The 25,640-nt window shown below is 52.5% G+C and overlaps 13 protein-coding genes across 13 annotated transcripts; 9 read left to right on the top strand and 4 right to left on the bottom strand.

The window, feature by feature from the left end:
• Window positions 1–195: 195 nt before the first annotated feature.
• Window positions 196–1,443, top strand: MGL_0225 (uncharacterized protein; the record flags this gene model as incomplete). The annotated part of the gene is made up of 1 exon (XM_001732398.1): window positions 196–1,443. One exon carries the CDS (start codon window positions 196–198, stop codon window positions 1,441–1,443), a length of 1,248 nt encoding a protein of 415 aa, XP_001732450.1.
• Window positions 1,444–1,685: 242 nt separating this feature from the next.
• Window positions 1,686–2,135, bottom strand: MGL_0224 (uncharacterized protein; the record flags this gene model as incomplete). The annotated part of the gene is made up of 1 exon (XM_001732397.1): window positions 1,686–2,135. One exon carries the CDS (start codon window positions 2,133–2,135, stop codon window positions 1,686–1,688), a length of 450 nt encoding a protein of 149 aa, XP_001732449.1.
• A 390-nt stretch (window positions 2,136–2,525) lies between these two features.
• Window positions 2,526–4,169, top strand: MGL_0223 (uncharacterized protein; the record flags this gene model as incomplete). Its single annotated transcript, XM_001732396.1, has 1 exon — window positions 2,526–4,169. One exon carries the CDS (start codon window positions 2,526–2,528, stop codon window positions 4,167–4,169), a length of 1,644 nt encoding a protein of 547 aa, XP_001732448.1.
• Window positions 4,170–5,363: 1,194 nt separating this feature from the next.
• Window positions 5,364–6,128, bottom strand: MGL_0222 (uncharacterized protein; the record flags this gene model as incomplete). Its single annotated transcript, XM_001732395.1, has 1 exon — window positions 5,364–6,128. The coding sequence occupies one exon, from the start codon at window positions 6,126–6,128 to the stop codon at window positions 5,364–5,366; it is 765 nt and encodes a 254-aa protein (XP_001732447.1).
• Window positions 6,129–6,848: 720 nt separating this feature from the next.
• MGL_0221 (uncharacterized protein) lies at window positions 6,849–8,072 on the top strand (the record flags this gene model as incomplete). The annotated part of the gene is made up of 2 exons (XM_001732394.1): window positions 6,849–7,784; window positions 7,836–8,072. The coding sequence occupies 2 exons, from the start codon at window positions 6,849–6,851 to the stop codon at window positions 8,070–8,072; spliced, it is 1,173 nt and encodes a 390-aa protein (XP_001732446.1).
• A 128-nt stretch (window positions 8,073–8,200) lies between these two features.
• Window positions 8,201–9,037, bottom strand: MGL_0220 (uncharacterized protein; the record flags this gene model as incomplete). The annotated part of the gene is made up of 5 exons (XM_001732393.1): window positions 8,201–8,385; window positions 8,431–8,559; window positions 8,618–8,769; window positions 8,829–8,932; window positions 9,002–9,037. 5 exons carry the CDS (start codon window positions 9,035–9,037, stop codon window positions 8,201–8,203), a joined length of 606 nt encoding a protein of 201 aa, XP_001732445.1.
• Window positions 9,038–9,325: 288 nt separating this feature from the next.
• Window positions 9,326–9,754, top strand: MGL_0219 (uncharacterized protein; the record flags this gene model as incomplete). Its single annotated transcript, XM_001732392.1, has 1 exon — window positions 9,326–9,754. The coding sequence occupies one exon, from the start codon at window positions 9,326–9,328 to the stop codon at window positions 9,752–9,754; it is 429 nt and encodes a 142-aa protein (XP_001732444.1).
• A 392-nt stretch (window positions 9,755–10,146) lies between these two features.
• On the bottom strand, window positions 10,147–11,313 carry MGL_0218 (uncharacterized protein; the record flags this gene model as incomplete). Its single annotated transcript, XM_001732391.1, has 1 exon — window positions 10,147–11,313. One exon carries the CDS (start codon window positions 11,311–11,313, stop codon window positions 10,147–10,149), a length of 1,167 nt encoding a protein of 388 aa, XP_001732443.1.
• Window positions 11,314–11,712: 399 nt separating this feature from the next.
• Window positions 11,713–12,678, top strand: MGL_0217 (uncharacterized protein; the record flags this gene model as incomplete). The annotated part of the gene is made up of 1 exon (XM_001732390.1): window positions 11,713–12,678. The coding sequence occupies one exon, from the start codon at window positions 11,713–11,715 to the stop codon at window positions 12,676–12,678; it is 966 nt and encodes a 321-aa protein (XP_001732442.1).
• A 515-nt stretch (window positions 12,679–13,193) lies between these two features.
• On the top strand, window positions 13,194–14,966 carry MGL_0216 (uncharacterized protein; the record flags this gene model as incomplete). Its single annotated transcript, XM_001732389.1, has 1 exon — window positions 13,194–14,966. One exon carries the CDS (start codon window positions 13,194–13,196, stop codon window positions 14,964–14,966), a length of 1,773 nt encoding a protein of 590 aa, XP_001732441.1.
• Window positions 14,967–15,696: 730 nt separating this feature from the next.
• Window positions 15,697–21,090, top strand: MGL_0215 (uncharacterized protein; the record flags this gene model as incomplete). Its single annotated transcript, XM_001732388.1, has 1 exon — window positions 15,697–21,090. The coding sequence occupies one exon, from the start codon at window positions 15,697–15,699 to the stop codon at window positions 21,088–21,090; it is 5,394 nt and encodes a 1,797-aa protein (XP_001732440.1).
• Window positions 21,091–21,569: 479 nt separating this feature from the next.
• On the top strand, window positions 21,570–23,444 carry MGL_0214 (uncharacterized protein; the record flags this gene model as incomplete). Its single annotated transcript, XM_001732387.1, has 1 exon — window positions 21,570–23,444. The coding sequence occupies one exon, from the start codon at window positions 21,570–21,572 to the stop codon at window positions 23,442–23,444; it is 1,875 nt and encodes a 624-aa protein (XP_001732439.1).
• A 321-nt stretch (window positions 23,445–23,765) lies between these two features.
• Window positions 23,766–25,376, top strand: MGL_0213 (uncharacterized protein; the record flags this gene model as incomplete). Its single annotated transcript, XM_001732386.1, has 1 exon — window positions 23,766–25,376. One exon carries the CDS (start codon window positions 23,766–23,768, stop codon window positions 25,374–25,376), a length of 1,611 nt encoding a protein of 536 aa, XP_001732438.1.
• Between the last annotated feature and the right edge of the window lie 264 nt (window positions 25,377–25,640).

Here is a 25,640-nt window from a genome sequence, read left to right as displayed (position 1 = left end):
CATCAAGCATGTGTCCACAAAACGACCTGTCATTCGAATCACGTGATACAAGAATCTTCGCGTGGCTTCTAGATCTCGAGGTGGCGTGTGCGTCGAGAAAGATCTACCATGTTGTGGCATGTAGTCCGAAAGGTATAAGATGTGGTGCATGATTGCCCGCAGACTATCACTTCATCACTAGATTCCAATTTCTCTATGGCATTCTACATTTCAACAGCGCCTTGGACTCCACAGTCGTATTCAACATCACTGTATGGCTGTGGGCCCAGTTATGTCTCCAGATCTATGGACATGTACGATCTTCAAGAAGCACTCTACGAGCAAGAGCTTCGTGAGTACCGTCGCCGTGTGGCTATGCAGCGGGAGATCGAAGAGCGCAGGCGCCGTCGTGTGCAGCAACAACGTATCGAGGCTATGATGCAACGAATGGCTGTTGATGCAGCGATGGAGGAATGGGCTGAGCGTGAATACGTTTGGCAGCGGTCTTTAATGAAAGCAAAGCGGCTTGCACAGTTGCGCGCCGAAGCTGAAACAAAACGCGACTCTCAAGCAGAAGCTTGGCGGAAGTCCGTTGAAACTAGGCGCAAGAGCTCCGATGTCGTCAAGCAACCCGAGCTGCCTTCTGCAACATCGTCAACAAATGAAGATGACGAGTCTGCAGTTTACATCCGCTTTGGCAATTTGCTCTTCCGTCTCGCGCCTCAATCTGATTTCAACGACGAGAAAACTGATGCTCAAGCAAAGTCCGCGTCTGAAGCGAAAACAACAATGACACCCGAACAGGTTGCGACATCCAAGAACACACCATCAGCATGCGCCGATGACAGCGAATACGAGAATCTTGTGCCACTTACTTTCAATGCCGAAGAAAAGGAAGAAGTCGCCGAGGGTCGGGAAGAGGAATCGACTGAGCCTGCTTCAAAGGAGTCCGACGTTAACGAGACGATGGACCAGACGCTGGACCAGACGCTGGACCCTAGGAAGGAGTCGGCATCACACGACACTGAGCATACGGAGAAACCGTCGACTGAAGAGGAACAAGAAACGAGGGCTACCAACACTCCGCAACTTGTCTTTTCCTACGATTTCCCTGACGCCAATACGGCGTATGGTCGTGAGGTCCGTCGGCTCGTCAATGCCGATAACATCAGTGTCCAAACAAACTCTCTGAATGAGGGAAGCATCAAGATTGGCGGTCTTTGGAGCAAGACGGCACCAACGAAGTCGACCAGCCGACCCAGCTCGCCACGTTCTGCACGCGTCCGTGATGTAGACGAGAATGGCGATGAAATTCTGCTTGCCGAAGATACCGATTCTGAATCTGAGAGCGGCGAACCAACAATATCATTCCAAGAATCTGTTGTTATCAGCCTCCCATCACCGAAAGACGCAAGCCATCTGCGAGCGGAGCTGGATGAAGATGGTTTCCGTCTGTGGATCTGAGCAAAATGTGTAAAATAAAAAAGGTAGATTTAGCGTTACGGTAAATATATATATATATATATGATTTCAATCGGAAACAATGAAACGATCAACATGGAATGCACAGGTAGAAAAATACATGATCTAGTCTTCATCTTCCTCTTTTTTCTTTTGCATTTCCTCTTCTTTGACCCAATTGAGCCACGAGCCTGTGTAGTTGCGTGTGCTGCACACGCGGTTAGCCGTCATGCACATGCAAATGATCATACGTACTTCCACCAGCCGCGCTGCTGAGCCGTCTCAAGTGCCTGTCCACTGCGCTTTCCACTGCGGCAGTAAAAGATAATAGGATCATCAAAGTTCGGGCGCGGGAATGAAAACTTGCGTTCAAAGTCACTAGATGCAGGCGCCGTGCTTTCCGGGTTAAAGGCAGCGGCAAATTCCGACAGTGGCACGTTCACAGCCGCCGGAATCATGCCTTGGGAAACCTCATTCGGCTCACGCACATCTATCAGAGTGATTTTACCCGATGGCGCCTCTGTATACGGCTTCAGCTCATGGTACGTCACAGGTCCGCGTTTCACCCACGACTCGTCCCTGTTCATCACAGCAGATGAAAAGGAGAGCATTCGTGAACCCAGAGAGATGCGTGGAATCGCAATCCGAGACGGACTCAAGCGTACTGCACGAGGAAGAGCACCGAAGAGACTCATTTTACAGATGGTGTTGCTGCAATTGGGGCGTAAAACGAATCGTGCGATTGTTCTTCGGGTCCCCGTTGGTTATCTGAGCTATAGCCACGCAGCCGACGTCCCAATTGGTGTGGAGGTGCGTCAAGCCACTTGGATTCGCAGGCACAACCTTGTCCTGTGATTTCTTGAGACTGATAGCAGCCGATTCAACAAACTCCACAGGCAGGCGGCGCTCGCCATGCCGGGTGTCCTACGGTCCACGTGATGTCCCGGCCGAAACGACGTGCGGGTCTCGAGACAAAATTTCGTTCTTGATCGGCTCGTTAGCAAAGACGTTTTTTTGTTTAGCCCAGTGAAGAAGCACACACAACTGCTGTGAACTGACAAGCAGCACAGCGATCGTTTCAAAGGATGGTGTTGGTCCTTTTTGAGACGGCCGTAGGCTTCTGCCTGTTCTCACTCTCGGATGAGGCAAAGGTCAATTCTCCGAATCTGTATAAGCACTTTGAAAATGAAACAGAGGCAAATCGTCTCCTGCAGCTGTCGGCCATCCATCGATTCCAGAGCACGGTCGAGGCTGTTGAGGGAGTGACTGCAACCAATGAGGGGAAACTTAGCAAGGGTTTGAAGCAATTCTTGACGTCAGAGATCCTAGAGAAAGGCGGATCCACAGGCGCAAAGGGTGCCTCGGCAGAGAAGTTGATTGTATCCGAGCCTAAGCTCGCTTCTGCTATTAACAAGAAGCTGGGCATCCAGGTCACATCCGAGTCGAGTCTTATGGACCTTTACCGCGGCATCCGCGAGAACCTGGCGTCACTACTCTCGTCAGGCTCGCCTGAGGCTGGCGCTTTGGATCCTCGAGACCTCAACACCATGAGCCTTGGTTTGTCGCACAGCTTGAGTCGGTATAAGCTCAAGTTCAGTCCTGATAAAGTTGATACCATGGTTGTACAGGCTATTGCATTGCTTGATGATCTCGATAAGGAGCTGAATATTTATGCCATGCGTGTCAAGGAATGGTATGGGTGGCACTTTCCAGAAATGGGTAAGATCATCACCGACAACATTGCTTATGCCAAGGTTGTTCGCGCAGTGGGATTCCGAACGAATGCATCGTCTTGCGATCTGTCGGAGATCTTGCCGGAGGAAGTTGAGCAGACACTGAAAGCAGCAGCTGAAATCTCCATGGGTACGGAAGTAAGTGACTCGGATATGGAGCACATTTGGAGCTTGTGTGAACAGGTGGTCTCTATCAGTGAATACCGCGCGCAATTGTACTCGTATCTTTGTAACCGCATGGCGGCCATTGCACCTAATTTGACGGCGCTCGTCGGCGAGCTCGTCGGTGCACGACTGATCTCGCATGCAGGCTCTATTATGAACTTGGCCAAGCAACCTGCCAGCACGATCCAGATTCTTGGCGCTGAGAAAGCACTTTTCCGTGCTTTGAAAACGAAACACGATACGCCCAAATACGGCCTGCTGTACCACTCTAGTCTCGTTGGTATGGCGCCCCCGAAGATGAAAGGCAAGATGGCCCGCATGGTAGCAACCAAGGCGGCACTTTCTACACGTCTTGATGCTTTGGCCGATGCCGACTCGAAGTCTGATCTTTCAGCGCCCACCATTGGTTCTGAATCGCGTGCGAAGCTTGAGGCCCGTGCTCGTGGGCTGGATTACGTCCAAACCATGGCAGGGATTCGGGCGAATCGGGGCGCTGATGCTGGTTCCAAGCAAAAGAGCTTCTCGATGGAGGCTGGTGGTCGTGGCTACAATGTTGGTGCCGATGCACCGCCTGTTGTGACTGGCGTGGCGGACGATGACGACGATGAGGAAGAGAAAGAGGAGGAAGAGCAAGGTGAAGAAGATGACGAACCGAAGGAAAAGAGCAAGAAGGACAAGAAGGACAAGAAAGAGAAGAAGAAGGAGAAGGAGGAGAAGAAGGAGAAGAAGGAAAAGAAGGCCAAGAAAGAGGAGAAGAAGTCGAAGCGGCCTGCATCAGATGCCGACGACAGCACAGAAGCCAGGAAGAAGAAGAAAAAGTCGAGTGAGTAAACAAACTCTTGTCTGTCCATAATCGTATTGTATTCCGTAATCCTACACGATGCCATACAACGTTGCACTTTACCTATGTATATACGAGATCCATCCGCGCTCGCTGATAGAGCTTATGAGTCACGAGTTCGTTCGCATCGATGTCGCTGGACACACGTAGTTCGTCGAGTGGCATGGGCTCAACTTGCATTTGCGCAAACGCCGATGGCTGTGCCTGCTTGTCACTCCGAACAAGTACACCTGGATTGACAATCATAGTTGAATCGACCATGCGCACAAATGGTTTCATGCCATTTGAAGGCAACAACATCAAGTCAGGCGTCACTTGCTCTAGCATGCACAGTCGAGAATGTGACAAGTCCAGGGGAAGCTGTGATGCGGACGAAGGTGGAAACAGGGGATAGAAGCTGTGCTGTATGAGCGACCGTAGACTTTGAATCTGGACATACCTTCGCTGGCCAAGCACATGGCGGGAAAGACGAACCATGGGATCTGCTGTGACCTTGGCCGGTGGTGTGTATGGTTTGCAGTCATGACTAGGTCCCGATTCAGGCGCTGTTGTGGCTGCCGATGACTGGACACGCTGAACGAGTTCTTCGCGGCGCAAATCGCCGAGGACATCGGCTGTGCTAACGCCAATCGCCAGCTCATTGACGTAGCAAACACATGGATTGGGGAGACATCGAGTACGCTTGGTTGCTTGTTAGAATGATGGCCAGCCTCTGGTGATGATCCGTGTACGTACCTTCGGGAGTCCCAACGCGGGATCCGTTTTGTCGAGGAACGGCTGGGGATAGGCATGATGCGCGTGGAAAACGTCATCCGTGCTTGGCACAAGGATCGCCACAGTTGACGGTGAGCACTCTTGCAATCGAATTAGACGCTGTGAGATGTGCTTTTTGAATATGTCCGTGGGAAGAGCATCCATATCGCCGTCAAGAATGCGTGGGTGGTTGGCACTGAGAAATGGGCCCATCTAGCATGTGAGCTGTGCTGAGCTTCTTAGCGCGGAAACAGGCGCGGCCTGGTGCCAGATACGTACGAGGATAAGGACATCTGGTCTTGCTTGTTCAACGTGTGACATAAAGGCATGCCATGGCGTGAACGATAGGTCTGACGATGGGGTGAATGGGCCGCTGGCCATCATGATCCGCAGATGCGATCCATTCAGACGAGTCGCCTCGTGATGGTGCGTCAAAAGTTCACTACGTTGTGTCGCTGGGTGTGGAAGTGCAGGTGGCTGGCGTAAGTAGGCTCTGAGAGATACGAGTGCCGACGTACGATGAACAATTCCTCTGCGACAAAGCGGTGTCCGGAGCCGTTGCGTCCCTTCATCCCTACAATCATACCAGGAAAGAGACCCAGCACATTTGATGCCTGTGCAGTCGCATCTGTCCAAGCATAGTGGATGCGACATTTGGCATCGATAACCAGTGGTACGCGTTGTCCATTACCGACCATTCGGCTGGTTTCGAGCATGAGGTTCGACATTGTGAGCTTCAATGACGATGGCCCATCGGCATCCACGCTCGATTTGCCTCGCATTGATGGTGGATCTAATCGCGCGCAGATACGCCCTACTGTATACACGCTCTCTTGACTAGGGATTGTCGGATCATCCCAGTCCTTCGATAGACCAAATGCCTGCTGAATCACGTCGCCCATCTCACCAAGACGTGTATCTAACTCAAGACTCCGTTCTCCCTTTTTTTCAAACATATACCGGTAGTTCCACTGCTTTAAATCTGTGCTCACCGCAAGTGCAACGCGTGGCGCAGTTGGCGGTGTCCGGCCCTGCCAGTACGCAGGCGTCCATGTAGATGGCATCTGTTCATGGTATGTCTCTGCCACGGACAAGTTTGTCTTCCATGTTCGTTCCTCATGCCCAGTTTCATTCCAGGAAGTTTCATTTCCTCCTTGGCTCGGAGAAGCGCCTAACAGACTCGACAAATCATCCATGGTGCCTCCAAAACAACACTCAATGAAGGAAAGAACGCGTGAATGTACAGACCGCGTACCAAGTAAGCTCGACGCGCGTGTTTCAATGCATGCGTCTTACGTCCGCCTAGGCAGCGGTCACGACCCACCTCCACCCTGCGAATGTTTCACACACACACCTACCAACCCATGGCTCTTGTCACGAATGGCGGCACTGAGAGTGGCGATGATGGGACAGGTGTTGGAACAAGCAAGAGAATGATGAATGCAGCTTCTTCATCAAAAGCTGCACCGATATGGACCATGCCGTCTACGCACATTGTAACAATCGAGTACCCGGGCTTTATCCACGAATCAGCCGAATCACTGGATCGTGCACTGACGACTTTATCACCCAGGCCTGGACCCATCACCAACGGATGCAGCGTATCGTACGCATTACAACATATATCCTCCCTTCTCGAAAAGGGCGGACGCATCTTGGAATGTCATTTGCTTCCATGGTATGAAAAGGAAGCTGCAGATATGTATCGACACCCAATTTTAGGAGACGTGGTACCTGGTGACAGTCTTGTTGTACGGATTCACCGCCGAGTTTGGAGAAACCAAAAGAGCGACATGTATCGAAAGCAATACAAACTTGAATTGATTGGTGCATGTGCTAAGACCGTTCGATTCAGGCGCATGGCCGACTTTGCATTTCGGCCAGATCCTCCAGCAGGCTGTGAGGAGCATCCAACAATGGCTCTTCATCGAGCACTTATGCAGCTGGATGTAGATGCCATGCGTACATATCGGTATCCGCCAGAGTCTGAGACGTACGAAGTGCCAGAAACGACGAAGGATGGTTCGACGAGAATGCGCAGTAATCTAGCTATGCTGCCGCCGCCATTCTTTAGTCGACAAGAGCTTCCATTTCCGTTCGGATACAGGCAGAATCCCACATCAAGTCTGCAGACCTTGTCACACGCAACCACATCCAAACGAAGTCGTCGCACAGCACGGAAAGGTGAAGCTGATACGGAGCCGAAGCACGGCGATGACCGTGGACAGACTACGATCACACGATACATCAACCGTGCACGGTGGCGAAACTTGGCGCCCATTGCCATCAAGTTCTCGGATCCCGCTCCTGTTCCTACGATGCCAGATGCATCGCTTGCCACCATGCCTTTGTCTGAGAAGCAAAAGGCACAACTTGCCATGCTGCAGGAACAGTGGCAGAAACGACCCATCTGGTCGCGCCTGGCGCTTCTGAACCAGTTCTCGGAAGCAGACGCTCGTGCCATCATGCAAGTGAAGGAGCTATTCGCTCTCGTTGCCTATACCTTCGCGGATGGTCCTTGGCGCGATGCTCTTGTGCGTTTTGGCTATGACCCACGCACAGACCGCCAAAGCCGCTTCTACCAACGCATTCACATGCGGGGTAAAGCACCGCGCGCGCCGACGACGCGTGGCTCTCTGAAAGCAGAGTATGGCGATACAGCCACGAGCGCCAGAAGCAGCCGTGGCGGTGGTAACGTCGGCTTTAGTTCAAAGCGTCCGCCGACGCACGTCTTCCATGGCAAAACAACAACACTCCATACTAGCACTTTCCAGTTATGTGATATCACCGTGCTGTCGATCGTGCCACTGATCCACGCTGACGGCCCGTCGAATTTGCTCCTGAGTCCCGACGTACGTTCATGACATGCCTCACGAACAGGGTTTTTGCTAACATGCACCCAGATTTCTACGGGGTGGTACACACCTCAGGCGTGGGAAGCCATTCGCACAAAAATCTCATCGACATTCCATGCTTTGCTGAATGCAGCTGACGCTGACTCTGGCGCAGTGTCATCGACACAGCTGGAAGAACACGAAAACGAGCCGACAAGCGACGGGGCAAGCGACGACGACAACTATAGCAGCAGCAGTGACGACGACGACGATGACGTCAACGACGTCGTCGACGTTGACACATAGTAGCTCAGCATCAATACATACATCGCAATATAGATGCATGCACAAGCATGACTGGGTGAATGCCCACGAAATCAAGTTCTTCTACATGGGGTATGAGGACGAGATATCTTCATCGTCACACGCATAATCTACGCTTCCTTCTTGTCGTCCGATGTAGCTGCACCATCAGCACCGTGAGCGCTTGTCTCTTGGTCTTTCTTGGTCTGGTCTTCCGACTTGGCAGGCGTTGTCTCGGGCGCTGGGACATTTTCGTTCGATGCATTCTTGTTCGCTTCCTGAGCGCTCTCGAACTCCTTCTTGAACAGGTCCGCGTCTGATCGTAGTTAGCTTCCAAGCTATCACGACATATATAACGTACTCTCCGAGTTGGCGAAGCGAATAGCCAATGTCTCTGCAGCGGGCTCTCCATCGGAGACATCTGCTGTCACATTGTACACCCAAGAGCGGTCCGAGCCGACATTGGGCTGCAGCTTAATCTCAGGTGACACTGCATTGAGGTTAGTGTATGTGCTTTTAACATTTGCACAAGTTTAAGAATGACGTACAAAAGTGGTTGGCGCACACCTTGAGCGTCTTGTCACGACGCATGACAAGGCGGACTTTCTTTGTCTCTTTGTGCTTCAGGAGACGCACATCGCCCGTGCCACGTTCCTTCCATTCCTTCGACTCTTTATCGAAACGGAAGAGTTTCGCACGACTATACATGAGTTAGCCGGAAAAAAATCATCATGGAGACAAAAAAAAAGCAACACGTACATCTTGAACTGCACATCTTCATCCTCCTCGTTTGTCTTTACTTCGACTTTGTGCTCCAGTTTGATCACCGGGTCGAATTGGGGGTCATGTTCAGCTTCAGCTCCCTATAAGATGTGTTAGATCCTAGACCATCTTGTGGACGTTCAAGTTTCGTCACACATGACATTACTTACAGCTTCCACAGGCTCTTTTGTCTCGTGTTCCGACATGTTGGTTGTGTCCCAAGGAGAAAAACGTAGCTCGAGCCAGCGACACAGGTTCCACGCGCCACACACGACACCCAACCGTCGCACAGCTCGCACTTCTTGAACGTCACGTGCTTCACACGTGAAGCGAGTGGGGGCGTGCCTATTGATCCTTGCTGAGGGCTTGTGGCAGCAGCTGCGTGCCCACAGCTGTTGTTGTTGCTGCTGCTGCCGCTGCTGCTGAAGCACGAGAGAGACGAACGGATCCGCACTTTTTGTCTCGGCAGCGAGTCATTCCGGACTGTAAAGACCATGTGGGTAGGAATCGTTGCGGTGTTATTGGTTGCCGTGGTGCAGTTTGTGTGCGCACACACGATCGACTTACAGCCCCATTCGGAGTATTGCTTCTATGAGGACATGCATGTGGGCGATGAAATGACATTGACATATCAAGTGTCGGGTGGTGGTCATCTGGACGTTGATACGATGCTGTTTAATCCATCTGGTAATTTGCTGTTTGAACAGCGACATAAAGACACCGGCACATACGATTTCACTGCTGATGCGGATGGACGCTATAAGTATTGCTTCAGCAACAAGTTTTCCGCTGTGACAGACAAGACACTCAGGTACGTCTGGGTCAGTACCATGCCAATTGCCCGACTTACACGCGCGTCTGTTAGCTTTAACGTCCATGGTGTGCTGTATTTAACAGAAGAAGAGGGTTTGATCCCCCGCTGAACGTGAACTCCGTGACTTGGCAAACAATGTACAGATGTTCAAAGATGAACAAGAATACCTGACAATGCGGGAGCGCGTTCATCGTAACAGTACGTGGATACGACGTCGAAATCAGCATGAAACTGACATAGGCAAGCCGCTGAAAGCACGAATTCGCGTATTAAATGGTGGTCTATTTTCCAAACGATTCTGGTGGTGTCAGTCTGTGCTTTCCAAGTGTACTTTGTCAAAAGGTTTGTTCTGCCAACTCGTTTCAATCTGACCGGCCAAGGCAATTCGAAGTGCGCCGCACTATTTAACAACGACAATCTCGCTTCATTATCTGTACAAATGGTATCATTGTGCTGGCTACGATTCTTCGGTCTTTCTCCTTCTCTTTTCTCTCTTCCCTCTTAAAACCCATAGCGTTTCTTGTTATCCCGCATCTTGCTCTTGCCTTGGGCCCAGCGCTCTTCAAGCATTGGCCTATTTTCATGTGCCATCGCTAACAACGAAGTAAGCTGGCCCCGTGTACGAGCGCGCATATTTGTAAACTTGTCGGTGCGCAATTTTTCAGATACGAGGTTCTCACGCGTCGATCGATTTGCAGGTGATGCCGTGTCATTTGGTAGTATGCGTGGTACATGTTCAAGTTCTGCAGACACATCAAATGCTGCTGCTTGCGATCCCTGGGACATGTAATGGTGAGGCAGAGCCTGTGTACTCTGTTGAGCTTGCTGCTGAGCCCACGCAGCGTATACGGCATGAGCCTCTGGTGTCACTGGGAACCAAGACCCGTCTGGATCACGTCTCCAGCCTGGAAAATGCTCAGGCACAGCCTCTTGGCTTGTATCTGCATTCTGAAAACCAGTGACATGGTCATTTGCTTCTGGTTCGCCAACGTCGGGAGCGGTGGAAAAGGCCGCAGAATCTTTCATCATGTCTGGACGCTCTACACGCTTGGAGTCCGTATTAAGCTCCGGCTCGTGAGCGCGTTCGATCGATGCACGCGATCGCTTGTCTGTCTCGGATAGAACCAAAGGTGTTTTTCCATGTGCTGTCGGCCTGGCTTTTGGTGCGAGGCCAAGCATGGCGCGAAAATCTTCATTCCCTTTTTTCTTGGGGTGCGCATTATTCTCATCGGCATCTTCGTGGGCCACATGTACAACCAATCTCATATCTTCATCCAATACTGTATCATTTTTCGATACATGATCTTCATGTTTTAGCTTTGTAGATGGCTTCGCACCTGTTCCTTGAGGTGCAGGAAGCATCGACAGAAGCGAGTGTTGATCTGACGATGGCTTCATATCGTGTCGAGCTTTCTTCGCATGGGCTGAAACACGCACATCTGGTGCATATCCAGTCGTTGACGAAGCTTCGATGACTATATGCCGCTTCGCTTGCGATGTATTCGACTGTCTTTTATGGGGCGGCAAGCCAAGAGCCAACCCGGGCGAGGTGAAAGAAACGGGCTTTTCGTTGGGTTTGGCTTCAGCTTCCGACTCTTTCGTAACGTCACGTTCATCATCTTCAGAGTCAGATGAGTATGCCGCGACGAGTGATGACGAGGGAGCCATAACTTTGGTGCGAAAGAGTTCGTTAATATGCACAAATGCACGCAATGCCGTCCGTGCCCCAGACGCGCGTGTGACGTTCTGAAACAAAATTTATGTGGCTGGAGCTGCGCCGAAAAAAATCTGGTGTCCAACGGCGCACGCGTGTCATTTTGTAGACAAGAGAGACTCGTCCGGATCTTTAGCAACATGGGCGCAATCTGACTAAGCAAGTGGATGAGATATCGTTCCATGCCGTATTTCGGTTTCACTAAGCCAATTTAATTCGCAAGCTACTTATTGCACAATTTTTTTTCTCGCACAGCTGCATATTGTATACCTTTGGCCAAGTGTGGCAAACGCCTTCCATACCTACTCTCGTTGTACAATCAAGGCCTGATACCATCTATCACACCCCCCACAATGAATAACACTGCACATTCAATGTCGGAAAAGGTTTTGCTAGTTGCGTCTTTGGAAGCCGCGAGGTATGGACAATATCAACAAGCAGTGAAAGGGCTGCAAGCTGAAAGTGGCCTCCTCGAGACACACATGATCGACCGCATCACAGACCTCGCATATGCGCCGCCAGCTGACTACTTTGATGCTGTATACATGATGCTTCCGAGTGAAGGAGTTGAATGGGCTGCAGCGCTGCCGAAGTTGCGCGCGAGCATGATTCCTGGAGCCAAGCTCCGCGTGTCGGTGGTAAACGAAAATGATCCTTCGTCTTTTCTCTCGCAGGTGCGAGCTGAACTTACCATTGCTGGATTTACAGACATCCAGACGTATGAAAATGCTTCGATTGAGTCACGACGGCCAGCATCGTCAAGTGTCGCTGAAAAGGATTCGACTGCGTCGTCAGGGATGGGGGCAGTAAAACTGCGCCGTAAGCCCAACGAAAATGGAGGTCACCAGCAGAAAAAGGCTCTGCTCTGGGCTACGCAGCCTGAAACGCATATGGATACCGAAGCAAAGCTCCAGGAACACGCGCGCACGGTTTCACCAGCGTCGAGGCGCGAAGACTGCACAGTGGACTTCTCTGCGCCTCGAACGCGCCGGAAACGCGCATGCAAAGGATGTACGTGCGGTCTGCGAGAACTAGAAGAGGAGGATGAGCGCAACAGCAATCTTGTGCAGCTAGATCCTAGCGAAGTCGGTGGAACAGGTGGAAAGCGAACAGAGGTGACAACGACTGTCAAAGGCCCTAATGGAGAGGAGCATACTGTGAGGCGGATTCAAGTTGATACGCGCGGAGCCACCAGCAGCTGCGGAAGCTGCTTCCTCGGAGATGCTTTTCGCTGCAGTTCGTGCCCTTACTTGGGCCTCCCGGCATTCGAACCTGGGCAAAAAGTGGAGATTCCCGCCAACATGGATGATGACTTGTGAGCACAATTGTTGGCTGTATTTTACTCCTATCGTGTAATATGTCTTCTCCACTTCCGTATCATGCTGACTGTATGTGGCAAAGTAAGTACTGGCAACAAACAGTGTAAAAAGAACAAAGAAAAAAGGCCTGGGTAGATATGTAAGTAGTGGGGCGACTGTGCCAACACGAAGTCCATACAGGGCAAGCCCATGGGAAAGTTGCGGGAATATCGGCTGACACGAGGGTTGGAACTGTAAAAGACTCACTACTCGGATAAAAAAAATCCGTTGGTGCTGCATAATGAGGATGATCTATACACGCTGGGGACGAACGACCATGTGTACACAAGAATCGGAAACGAAAAGGCTTAGGGCTACCTCGAGAATTTACGTGATGGTTGTGATCCATGCGGAGAAGCGGAAGCCCTTGGACTCTGATGGAGGCTAACCCCACATGGACTTTATTGAGCCGAGAGGGCGCCTTAAAGAGCGTGTGGAGTTTCCCGCTCGCACGTTCCTCTTCTTGGCTAGATACTATGACTGCGACATCATCAGAGAGAACTCCCCTTCTTGATACGCCGCACTACCAACAGCAGAACTATACACAGACAAACACAGCTGACGATGAGGCACTCCTTGCTCAAGAGAGTGCATTCAGCGCTGTATGTGGTGCGACACATGGGGTAGACCCCAATTCGTCCTCGTTCATGCCGCCTGGTGACCTGTCTCAACTGAATGTGCACGGTCAAAATACCTCGGCACCAACTCATTCTCTTAGTGAATTGCTGCTTATCATGGGTGCTATGTGGGTAGGCACATTCCTAGCAGCGCTTGACGGGACGATTGTTGCCACGATTCTTAGCACAGTCGGCTCCGAATTTCAGGTGTCAAAAACAGTGGGTTGGCTTGGCACATCCTACCTTTTGACACAGACCGCATTCCAACCACTCTATGGGCGTCTATCAGATATTTTTGGACGCAGGACAGCTACTCTGTTTGCTTCATCCGTGTTTCTCGTTGGGTCACTACTGTGTGGGCTCTCGCGTACATTCACTCAGCTCTGCGTAGCGCGAGCGATTGCTGGTATAGGTGGCGGTGGCCTCACGTCCATGGCCACGATCGTAACGTCGGATCTTGTGAGTCTGAAAGCGCGTGGCACATGGCAAGGACTAGGAAATCTCGTATTTGCCACTGGTGCTGCGCTGGGCGGTCCTTTGGGTGGTGCGCTTGCTGACGGTGGAATCGGTTGGCGTTGGGCATTTCTTCTGCAAGTGCCACTGTGCGTCGTGCACTTTACCGTGGTATCGATCAAAGTAAACATCCCAGCTGGACCGGGCAGCATGATGGAAAAGCTGCGCCGTGTTGATGTGTGGGGCGCTCTGTCGCTTGTGCTTGCCGTAACGGCGCTCCTGATCGGTCTAAATCTGGGCGGAAATGAGCTGCCCTGGTTGCATCCTCTTGTCCTGCTCTCGCTTCTAGTTGCCTGTGTGTTGCTGTGCCTGTTTGTGTACGTGGAGGCGCATGTGGCTCGTGAACCATTGATGCCCATGTCGGTCCTGTTTCGACGGACGCCAGGCTTTGTGTCGCTGGCGTGCTGGTTTATTAGCATAAGCCAATTTGGTATTCTTTTCAATGTGCCGCTGTACTTCATTGCGATCAAGAACACGAGCGTTGCCTCAGCAGGCATGCACTTGATCCCAAATGCCATTGCGGCATCGTTTTGCTCGCTCGGCAGTGGCATCATAATGGGTCGCTCAGGCAAGTACCGCCACATCATGCTGTTGGGTGGCCTGTGTGCTGTGGTGGGACCTCTGATGATGTGCTTCTGGAATGGACGCACGACATCCAAGTTCACATACTGGATTACCATGCCATGGGGCGGAGCCGGCTTCGGCAGTACATTGACCATCACATTGGTAGCCCTGATCGCCTCTGTCGACCCGAGAGATATGGCGCCCGCCACAGGTGTCACATACCTGTTCCGTGCAGTTGGCTCCGTTTTGGGTATTTCCTTGTCGAACTCACTGCTTCAGAATGCACTCAAATATCACTTGCGCAAGGCATCCATTCCGTCTGAAATTATCGAAGCTATACGTGAAGATGTCGGTACACTCACACAGTTAACGGGCAAGCTTCACAAACGCGCACTCTGGGCTTATGAAAACTCGATGCATGCCGTGTTTGTGTGGATCCTGCTGACAGCTGGGATGTCATTTGTGTGTCAGTTCTTTATTGAGGAAAAACCCCTGCCTGGACATGCGCCACCAAAACATGTTTCTTCGCGGCGACGCGAAAATGCCGAGGAGTAAATATATATACATATATATACATATACCATCACATAATGCAGTGTGTACGGCTGTTTTCGATTACCCATTCGTGCATTGTATTAGCTTGCGTATAAATTAAGTGTAATATGTTGTTCAGTTGACATTGCGCGATGGTGTCGTAGTATTCGCAGCAAGCCACCCAAGACACTAGAGGGGTCGTCGGGATTGAGTTGTTCGTTCAACGCACGATATGATTTGTTGTTACTGGTCGGGCGCGTCTTGCCTGTCAGAACAGCAGGGTAAACCGATTTTTTGTGGGCCCGATCATCTGAATGGCCCAGAAGATCCCGATCCACAAATAGGCGCGTGATCAAATATCCCAGGTCCATTGCATCGTTAAGATCCATCCTTTTTCCTCACGTATACACTTTCTTTCTCAAGTGCTTAAAAGAGAACAGACCTGCGGAGTGAAAGCGTGTGTGTGTGTTTGTGAGAAAGCTACACGTTAGATCGCTCACGGTCATCCGCTGCTCCGCTTCTGATGAATCACCGAGACACAAGACCATGCCCACAGTCGACTTCACGGCGGCGAGGTGTTTCCATGCCTCACGCGTCGACCCGTATACGGATAAAGGAATCTGAAGTGGCACCATCACCAAGCTCTTCACACCTACAATCTGACGCTTTGTGGCGTCGGCGGCTCCGGAATGGCTCAACCTTCCACCCGCAGGATCGATCGCACTCGAACGATCTTTTTAGTCCCAGTGATATGCGTGTCGATACGTCGCGCGATGAGCCCTCATCTTCTTCGGGTATTTTTGAACTTGACACAGACACACAGATGTCGAGCTCCGACAATGAAGAGCCTTGGATAGCGCCCAAACTCACACGCCCTAGGCGTATTAATCGGTTGCGTCCATGGTCGCGTCCACCGTCTGGCTATGTCCGCCATGTCTCACATGCATCAGGTATGCCTATCTCACCTTGGCACCGATCCAGTGGTGGCAGTCCCAGCTCGTGGGGCTCGTCACAGAGCTCGCCCTTTTCGTTTCAATCGCACCCATACCGCACAGTGCCGTCGTTTTCCAGCCCGTTGGCCCTCGCACCTGTTCTTCCGCAGGAAATTGACAATCCTTCTGCGCCTGATACGATGACAGCGGCCGCGGGCAACCCTGAGATGCCAGCCAAGCCGTCGGGGGTAGCGTTGGAGTCAAATTCAACACATTCTTCGCCCCATACATCCCCTGGCTCGATACCCAACTCATATTTTCCAGCCACTTCATATCGCGCGCATCTAAAACAGTTAGAATCTGGCAGCATGGCGCCTAGAAAGACGCCACCAACCACGGCGGGTCTATCATCTATGTCTACGTCGAACTTACTAACGCCAAGACACGCATTGCATCGCCGCTCACATTCAGCATATGCGCCACCAAGTGACATGGTGCTCTGTGGATCGCCCGTGGGCGGACCTGAGGGCATTGATCCTGCACTTATCGCTGCGATTCGCCGAGACTCGACGTCGGCGGGATCTGCGCCGTCGCGCAGGAGTCTTTCTGCCGCTCCACTTCGCTGCATGCCAAACTCGCCTCCTGTCGATACTTCATTTCCCTTGGACTCGCCGATGGGTAGTCCTGTAACGGTAGGCCGTGATGGCATCCGACTCCAACGCATGCCACGGTCCGTTGCTCTCGCAAATGATCTCATCATTCCTCCATCGCATGTGCGTGACCTCACACGGATCACATCACCACTGCCGTCACCCACGGGCAATGCAAGTGCCATGAGTAGGCCAACGATTCTGGGTCTCGCGCTGGCGCTTCCTGCAGATACACCACCGCCTGGCGTCGTGCCGGCGAACCAGACTGAGGCACTGCAGGAGGCGCGGATTCTAAGTGTGTCACGTGCGCATAAAACACGCCGCTGGCGCCGAGCGCCACTTACGTGGCATGACACATGGCATCGCGGCGTATTGGTCTCGACGCCTACAGCAAAGAAGGCGTGTGATCACTGGGAGGCTGTACAGCGCTCGCTGCTCGAAATCGACACCACGTCTCCGCTGTATTCTCGTCTAAATGATGGGATTCGAGTTACCAGCTCTATGCCGTGCCTCATCTCCTTGCGCCCACCTTACTCGATACCCAAACGCAAGGACGATGTATTTTCACAGAAGCCGGCTGTTCGCTACGACCGACAGCGCATCGTGTCGGAGAAAGTGTCGTCGTCAGCGCAAGCGGCACGTCCGCCGAACACATTGTCTATTGATGATTCATCGGCTGCACAGCGGCGCCGGCTGTGGAATGAGCTTGTCCAGGCCAAGGCGCTGTGCGACACGGAGCTCGATAAGACACTGACGGGTCTTTTCCACTTGTCTGACGAGCTTCTGGACCCTGTGGATCCCGATACAACGAGTGTCGTGATGCCATTGGATGCGCCTATGCCGCTCGCGCCTATTGAACAATTTGCATCGATCGCAGCGGAAATACGCACGACAAGCCTCCATACGCTATTGGAGCGCACTGACATCTGCAGCTCGGCCATTTCGAATGTCCAGTCGCTCGGCACTCTGTGGGAGGCACACCCCGACTGGCCCGGCCGCGGCTGGTACGTCGAGCTTCTCTTGACGCTTGCCGCTTTAAGTCGCGTGCTGGAGTGGTGGAATGCGGAGCATTGCTTTTGGACAGAAGATCATGCCTGTGTTACCAAGTCGCCTCGCCCGACCCAACGGCCATCGCCGAGATCCTCACACGTGGGATCATTGTTGTCGCGCTCGCTCACATCTGACCATGCATCTGCCGAGCAAAGTCCCATTTTGTCCGATGCACCAGTGCCGTCGCCTTTGTCGCAGCCCATGGAGCTTTCGACGTCTTCGGATGCGCCGCCACCGATGCGTCGATCGCTCTCAGGCTCCCTATCGCAATCGCCGCACTCGCCATCGCACCTGGCGTACGTGCGGCCAGAGTCACCTTCGCCAACGCCACCGCCACCGCCGACATCGTCAATTCTGCTTGAACTTACTCTCGACTTGCACATCCAGTTTGTCAGCACAGCCTGGCACCGCATTTTCGGTACAGACCCGTCAAATGTCATGGGCGCCCCGGTGTCCTGTGTCCTAGCAAATGGAGACGCGGCACTGCTCGAGGAAGCCACGCACAAGCTGTTAGAAAGCGCCGGGCACACGGTGGAAGTGGCGCTGGACGTCGCGGTGGCTGGCACATCATCGGCCCATCAGCCTATGGAAATGACCGCACAGGGCATGCTCGCGCACCACCATGCCACGCGCGTGCCATCGCACACAATGTGGGTGTTGCATGCGCGTCAGCAGTATGAACCATCGACAGGCGAGATGCGTTTTGGTGGCGCAATTGGCGGCTTGCCAGATGACGCGTCAGCCATTTCGACAGACTTGGTGCTGTGCCGGATCTGTGAGAGTGACGTGCCGGCGTGGTTTTTCGCCAAGCACTCTGAAATCTGCCACGAAATCCACCGTCTCGAATTGACAATGGGTACATGCAATGAGACGCTATGGGCATTGATCGAGTCTGTCGCAGCGCTGCGCTCCGCGCTGCTGCAGAATGAGCCAGCAATGTATCGTGATGGACACATCAAGACGGACGATGCGGGCCATACGTTGCGTCTGTTAGATGATCTGTCCCGCACACTTAGAACAGCCATGTCGATTTCTACGCCGGAGCTGCCGGACAACATGGAAGAAGTTGCTGGCATGCGTCTGCTCTCGCCACCTAGCAATGCCAACGTGCTCATGCTCAAGACCTGGCAAGCAGACGCTGGCACGGATGATCCAACGACGCGCTTGCTGTGCGAAGATGCGACGGAGGCGGTGCGGAACAAGATCCGTGCCGTCAAGCGCATGTGCAACACCATTGTGTATGTGGAGACGGTGCGGCGTGAGAGCGAAGAGTACGTGACGATGCTCCTCGATGACAGCCACGATGCAACGCTGCACATGCATGATGATCTGCCCAATCCGCCTGTGATTGTCGATACACCATCCGAGGAGGTCGAAGACACGCTGGCGGGAGTAGGGCACATGCTGCTGGATCCGGTGGATGACGCATCAGATGACGATGCGGCTTGGTCTCGTCCACGACGCCCACCGATCCCCATTCCCGGCGCGCCAAGCACTCGCAAGGACTTGCTTTCGACGCCGCCACTCTCGCCACACGTGTCATCATCATCATCGCACGACGGCCACGGCCGCAGTCTCGCAAAAAGTCCACGCTTCGGCGTCACGCCGAATTCGCCGCATGTGCTTCCCCCTGTCCAGGCACGCACAACGGCGAGCTCGATTCGCGACTTTGAATTACTGAAGCCCATCAGCAAGGGCGCATACGGCTCTGTGTTTCTCGCACGGAAGCGTGCGACAGGTGACCTGTATGCCATCAAGATTCTCAAAAAGTCCGACATGATTGCTAAGAACCAAATCACCAATGTGCGTGCGGAGCGCATGATCTTGATGAACCGCACACAGTCCCCGTTCGTCGTGAAGCTGTTTTTCACATTCCAAAGCCCCGAGTACCTGTATTTGGTGATGGAGTACTTGCCCGGCGGCGACTGTGGGTCGCTTGTCAAGACGTTTGGCGCCTTGCCAGAAGAGTGGGCACAGCAGTACTTGGCCGAAATGGTCCAAGGGCTCGACTACCTGCATAGCACTGGCGTCGTGCATCGAGACATGAAACCCGACAACCTGCTGATCGATAGGCAAGGCCATCTGAAACTCACTGACTTTGGACTTTCGAAACTTGGCCTGCTCGGAAGGCACCGCCCCACGCCCCATGTTACTACCGAAGAACACGCGCCGATGCCGACAACGTGGGCACAACCAGGCTCGAAGCGCTCGTTGCCCGTGCCGCTAGCCAATGTGTCGGAGTCTGCATTCATGTCACCAGCAAACACCGATTCATCCACCAACACCGAGACATTTTTCCACAGTATGTCCCAGTGTGAGACAAACAGGCGGATCGTCGGCACACCGGACTACCTCGCGCCAGAGAGCATCCTGGGTGTGGGAATGGACGACTTTGGCGTCGACTGGTGGGCTGTGGGAGTAATCCTCTTTGAGTTCCTACATGGCTACCCGCCGTTCCATGCCAGTACCCCTTCTGACGTGTTTGATCGGATTTTGTCGCGCCAGATTGCTTGGGATGCCGACATCGGGATCCCACCTGATGCGCACGACTTGATTGATCGTCTGCTTTGCATGAATCGAAAGCATCGCCTCGGTGCAAATGGCGTGGCTGAAATCAAGGCACATGCGTACTTTGACGGCATCGATTGGGACCATTTAACAGACCAGCCGGGGCCATTTGTGCCGCAGCTCGATGACGCTGCGTCCACGGACTACTTTGATGCACGTGGCGCGGTGCCCCAGTTATGGCAGGACGACGATCGCCCCCAATCTGCAGAGCCACCTGGCTCAGCCCGGTCGACATCGAGTGGCTCAGGCACACCAAATGAGTTTGGCTCGTTCAGCTACAAGAATCTTCCCGTGCTCAAGCAGGCAAACGATGAAATGTTGCGCCGGATTCGCATGGAATGTGCCCAGAACTCGCCGTCGTCGCCTGCAGCTAGTGTGTCGTCCACCGGTTCGAATCCAATACCTACAACACCGTCAATCCCATCGTACCGCCGTTCTTGGTCAGAACGAATGAGTCGTTCTCGCACGCGTACATCGTCGTCCATGTCGACACGGTCTGACGGCAAGAATACTCAGCGGCACGTTCTTCTGGCAGACATCAACCCTGTCTCGCGCCATGTGCTCCAACATATTCTCACAAGCATTGATGCGCAAACGACGCTGGCGATGGACGGCGCAGATTTGGTGCAGCTTGCTATGGGAGACACGGTTTTTGATGCTGTCTTTATCAAATTGGGTATGCATGGCGTTGACGCTCAGGACGGTGCTCGCATGATCAAGTGTACACGGAATGTCAATGCGAGCACACCGATTGTCGCCGTCGTTACGGGCGATACTCAAATTGATGTGGCTGGCAGTGTGTTTGATGCGGTCTTGCAGCTGCCCTCATCGCCTGCAACTATAGCATCACTGTTGTCTTCACTCCACCAGGAGTCATCTGCACCCGTTGCAGCCACCACGATTGACGAGGCAACGCCTATTGCCTTGGCTCAGCTGGCGTTATAGCTCAGCTGGAAATTCATGTCCCCTCTCCTCTCTCTCTTTCGTCCAGTCCGAGTACGGACTCTTCCTATAGACACGCATGTATTTCCCTGCTACTAAAGGCAGGCATCTACGAATGTAATTGTATTTCATTGCTAATGACTGGCTGACTTGCCATTCCAGGTATCAATTCATCTTCACACCCTCACTCGTCCCCCGCTGATCCCTCCCCAATCGGACGACCGAGGCGCTGATAGCGTGCCTAAAACACACATTCGTTGGGCGAAATGTGCCAGTATCCTTCGAGAGGCGGAAACGTTGTGGAGAAAATGAACAGTCTGCACAGAATGTTAAGACTAACAATAGTACTCATTCTCACAGCATAACTGGGCTCCTTCATGAGAGCGAACGAAGAGGCACGGCCCTTACTGCAGCGGCATGATTCTCTAGGTGCGCATATATCAAGAAACACCTCGTACATCCGTCATGGATTAAGGAAGTGTATGCCGACACTCGCACTGCTGGTGATCCCTCACCTGCTGGGCCTGATTCAAGCCGTCCAGATCCCCGCTGAAATGGATGCGATCCGCTCCCTGAGCTGTGCACACTACTATTATTTGAATCCTGAACAAAAGAATCAAGAAGATGATAATGCTATCGATGCCACGAGCTGCTTGCGACCAGAGGTGGAACAGCATTTTAGCAAAATCGCCACCTTTGTCACATTCTCAGTGGTGTTGGCCAACTTTGTAGGCATGCTAATCTGGGTTCGCCGCTTCGACCCAAAACGAAGACGTTCAATGGCCGCTAAAGGTATGTGTGGATCAGCGCTAGCGCGTGTACCGTTTCTCGTCCTGCCTTTGTATCAGTTCCCATTCTTAGCACCACCCAATGTTCTTTCGCTATCGCCCAGCACTATGCTTCTTGTATTCTGGGCATGCGCAGTCCTGGGTGGACTTAGTGGGACAAATGAGCTTGTTAGCCTGACTGTCGAATCGTTTATCACCGACTCGTCGAGTCCGGAGGTGCGATCACAACTCCTCCGATACGCACAAGTTGCAACGCTGCTTGGCGCTAGTCTTGGGCCTTTACTTGGATCTATGTCGACGTGGATCTTTCCTAATGCACACAATGCCTGCATCGGCTACCGTACATGTCAAAAAAATAGGCTCGTGTTTGGACGGGCTGTCTTGTTCAATAACGCACCTTACTGGCTTGCATTTGGAATCTCGCTCCTAGGTTGGACCTGGGTGTGGTTTGCTCTGGCGAGCTCTGGCACCGGCGACGGCCTTGGTCGCGATGATCTTGATGAAACGTCGTCGCTTGCGGACTCGACCAGTGTTGATTCAAGCACACGAGCTTCACGGAACCGACCCACGCGTCGTGATACAGCCGAATGGGGTGCATCGCTCGGTGCTTTCCAGCGCCTCCTTCCTGTTCGAATGTCACGTTGGTCATATGATACACGTATCCTACAGTTCACTGCGGCTGATATGTGTATTGCTCTGACACAAGAAGGCCCCGTCGCGCTCATTTTCGTTCTAGGCTTTGTTTTTCGTTGGAGTCGCGATGCACTTTCCGTGGGACTTGCTGTATTTAATTCTCTTCGTCTTGTTCACATGGCCATTCTCCTGCCCATCGTGCTTCATCGTATCGTGTGGCAGGGTTCGAAGCCAGCACCTATCTCAGAGCTCACGCCCAAGCAACTTGATGCATGTTTTTCGGTCACAAAAGAAGCATTCGATCGTCCACGCCGACGCCGTGACTCTTTCGACAGCATCGCAAGTCTTCAACACATCCTGGACCATGTGTCATCGGAGCAGTATGAACTGGCGCGCTTGTGGCGCGCTCAAGTTGACCTGCATGCATCGCGTATTTCGTTCTTCATCAATGCAACCTCTTGGATGACTATCTTCGCTGGTGTCTATCTCACAAAGCAGTGGCTCCTGATGGCTGGTGCGACTGCCCTTGCATTTGGCTGCGGAGCGCAGTTTCTTCTCCGCAGCGCTGCCTGTACGATTTGCGATTCCATTGTCGACAAACGGGCTGAGTCGCTCCAATTGCATCTTCCCACATCGAACACGCACACTGATGCCCATTCACCGACGCTATCACCGACTGGTCCAGTTGCCTCCTCGGCTACGTCGAGACCGAAACCACTTCCAAGCGGGTCCGACAGCTATTTGGTGATCTCGTCAACCCTTATGCTTCCATGTCTCTTGCTCGGCCTATGCCTTCGCAATGAAATTTACACAAGGACTCTGGCAACGAACCCTGGTGCATTTTTCATCGTTATCGCTGGCATTGAAACGCTTGGGCTCTTAGCCTTGTGTCCGATTCAATCCGCCTCCATCACAACCTCCTCGACGTTTGTATAGTCTGTGCGCAATGTATATCACGTGATGAGTCATAGGAGTCAAGGCGGTGGCCCCAGTGGCACGCACGGTCACCACGCGGCGTGGCAACATGAATTGCCCTTCCCCTCCGCTCCGCCCTTTGAACCGCGTCGTCAATTTCGATCAATTTTGTTTGCGCACGCGATGTCGGCCCGATCAAGTGCCCTCGATGGCACGCCAGGCCGTGGACAATCGGATGCACGCACAAGACCGACGGTGTCGGCAGCCGGGAAAGCATCAGGCCAGAGTACATTGATTGATGACCGTGCGGCACACGGGCGGGATTCGTCGATTTCACCGATGATGACACGCTCAAAGACGAGGTCTGCTGCGCAAGGTCGGTCCATGCGAGAGGCTGATGTTACATCTTTACCAGTGCCAGCAGCTGAGCGTGAGCTGCCAGCTATACCTGATGAGACGAACAACACATTGCATGGGCGGAAGAATGCAGGTGAAGGCACCCTTGGCGCAGGGCGCACCATGACATTGACTGGTGATCTCTACGCCAACGCGCATAGCAATGATGACGCCGGGGTCATTGGACGCACCATTCCCATAACAACAACACAAAGTCCAAACAGCGCGGTAAACACAGCAACGACATACAACAAGCATCCGGACCAAGCAATGCGTACGAGCGGGCAGAAAAGTGTCGCCATGCAGGAGCCGGGTTGCAACGCAGATCGTAAGGCTTACTGGAAAAAGATCCAGGAGCGTGTGGTCTTTTCGCTCCTCATGATTGCAGGGTTCATGTTCATCCTAGTAATGGGCCCGTCATACATGATTCTTCTCGTGCTTGTGCTTGAAACGCTTGTCTACCGAGAAGTGACAGCACTATTTAATGTTCCAGGACATACCATATTATCGCAGCAGGTACAAAATGAGGTTGAAGATGACGATGAGGGAGAGAGCCAGCGCGAGAGACAAGCTGAAGAGCTCTGGAGCAAGTCACTCAGTTGGTATTTCTTCGCCGTGTGCAACTTTTTCCTGTACGGCGAGACGCTGGTCTACTACTTTAAGCATGTTGTCATGACTGACTCACTGTTCCTTCACTTTGCACGTCATCACCGCTTCATCTCTTTTATGCTTTATATGTTTGGTTTCATGGCGTTCGTGTCGAATTTGAAACGGCGGAACTTGAAGCATCAGTTTGCGCTGTTCTGCTGGGTGCATATGTCGCTCATGCTCATTGTGCTCTCGAGTCACTTCTTAGTCGACAACATTCTGGAGGGAATCATCTGGTTCTGGGTACCATCGAGTCTGGTCATTTGCAATGATGTCTTCGCCTATGTGTGCGGTATGATGTTCGGTCGTACCCCCCTGATTAGCTTAAGCCCGAAAAAGACCGTCGAGGGATTCATCGGCGCACTGTTAATCACCCTCGCTTTCTCTTGGTTCTGGGCCGGCTTCTTCCAGCAGTTTGACTACATGGTGTGTCCGGCGATGAGCCTTGGCATGAGCATGTTTAACCCACCGGATTGTGAGGTAAACTCTGTGTTTTTGGTCCGTACTACAGCGTTACCATCATGGATCGCCGACATACTCAGCCATTTGGTTGGCCGCTCCATAACCACATTCTCATGGACGCCGTTCCAGTGTCATGCCCTCGTGATGGCGGCTTTTGCCAGCCTTGTGGCGCCATTTGGCGGTTTCTTTGCAAGTGGATTCAAGCGTGCATTCAAAATCAAGGACTTTGGTCACAGCATTCCTGGACATGGTGGTTTGACTGACCGATTTGACTGCCAGTTCCTCATGGGTCTTTTTAGCTACGTCTATTATTCCTCTCTTATCCGCGATTCACGCATGAGTGTACAGCTGGTCATGCAAATCATCACTACCCAACTCCCCATTGCAGACCAGAAACAGCTGCTTCAGCATCTTAGTTCGTACTTGGTTGACCAGGGCCAGCTATAGATACTTGTTTGGATCTTGTTACTAGAAATCTGTGTACTCTCATAATAAACTTTGCCATTCCTCAGCATATCTTTCGGGCGTGCCTCGCAACGTTTGCGATGGTGTACTCGTTCGAGAAACAATGTAGCTTCGCCCGCGCCATAGGTGTCGCACGACTTCCACTCTCATGTACACAGCCCGCTCCAACTCGACGAGAAACATGCTGAGCAATTTGGGCCCAATTTTTCACTCTCTCCACACGCCATCCGTCCGTCTACACTTTCG

Source organism: Malassezia globosa (genome assembly GCF_000181695.2).
Source record: "Malassezia globosa CBS 7966 chromosome Unknown mgl_sf_1.1, whole genome shotgun sequence".
Classification (NCBI taxonomy): Eukaryota; Fungi; Basidiomycota; class Malasseziomycetes; order Malasseziales; family Malasseziaceae; genus Malassezia; species Malassezia globosa.
This window is presented reverse-complemented; position numbering and strand designations above follow the sequence as displayed.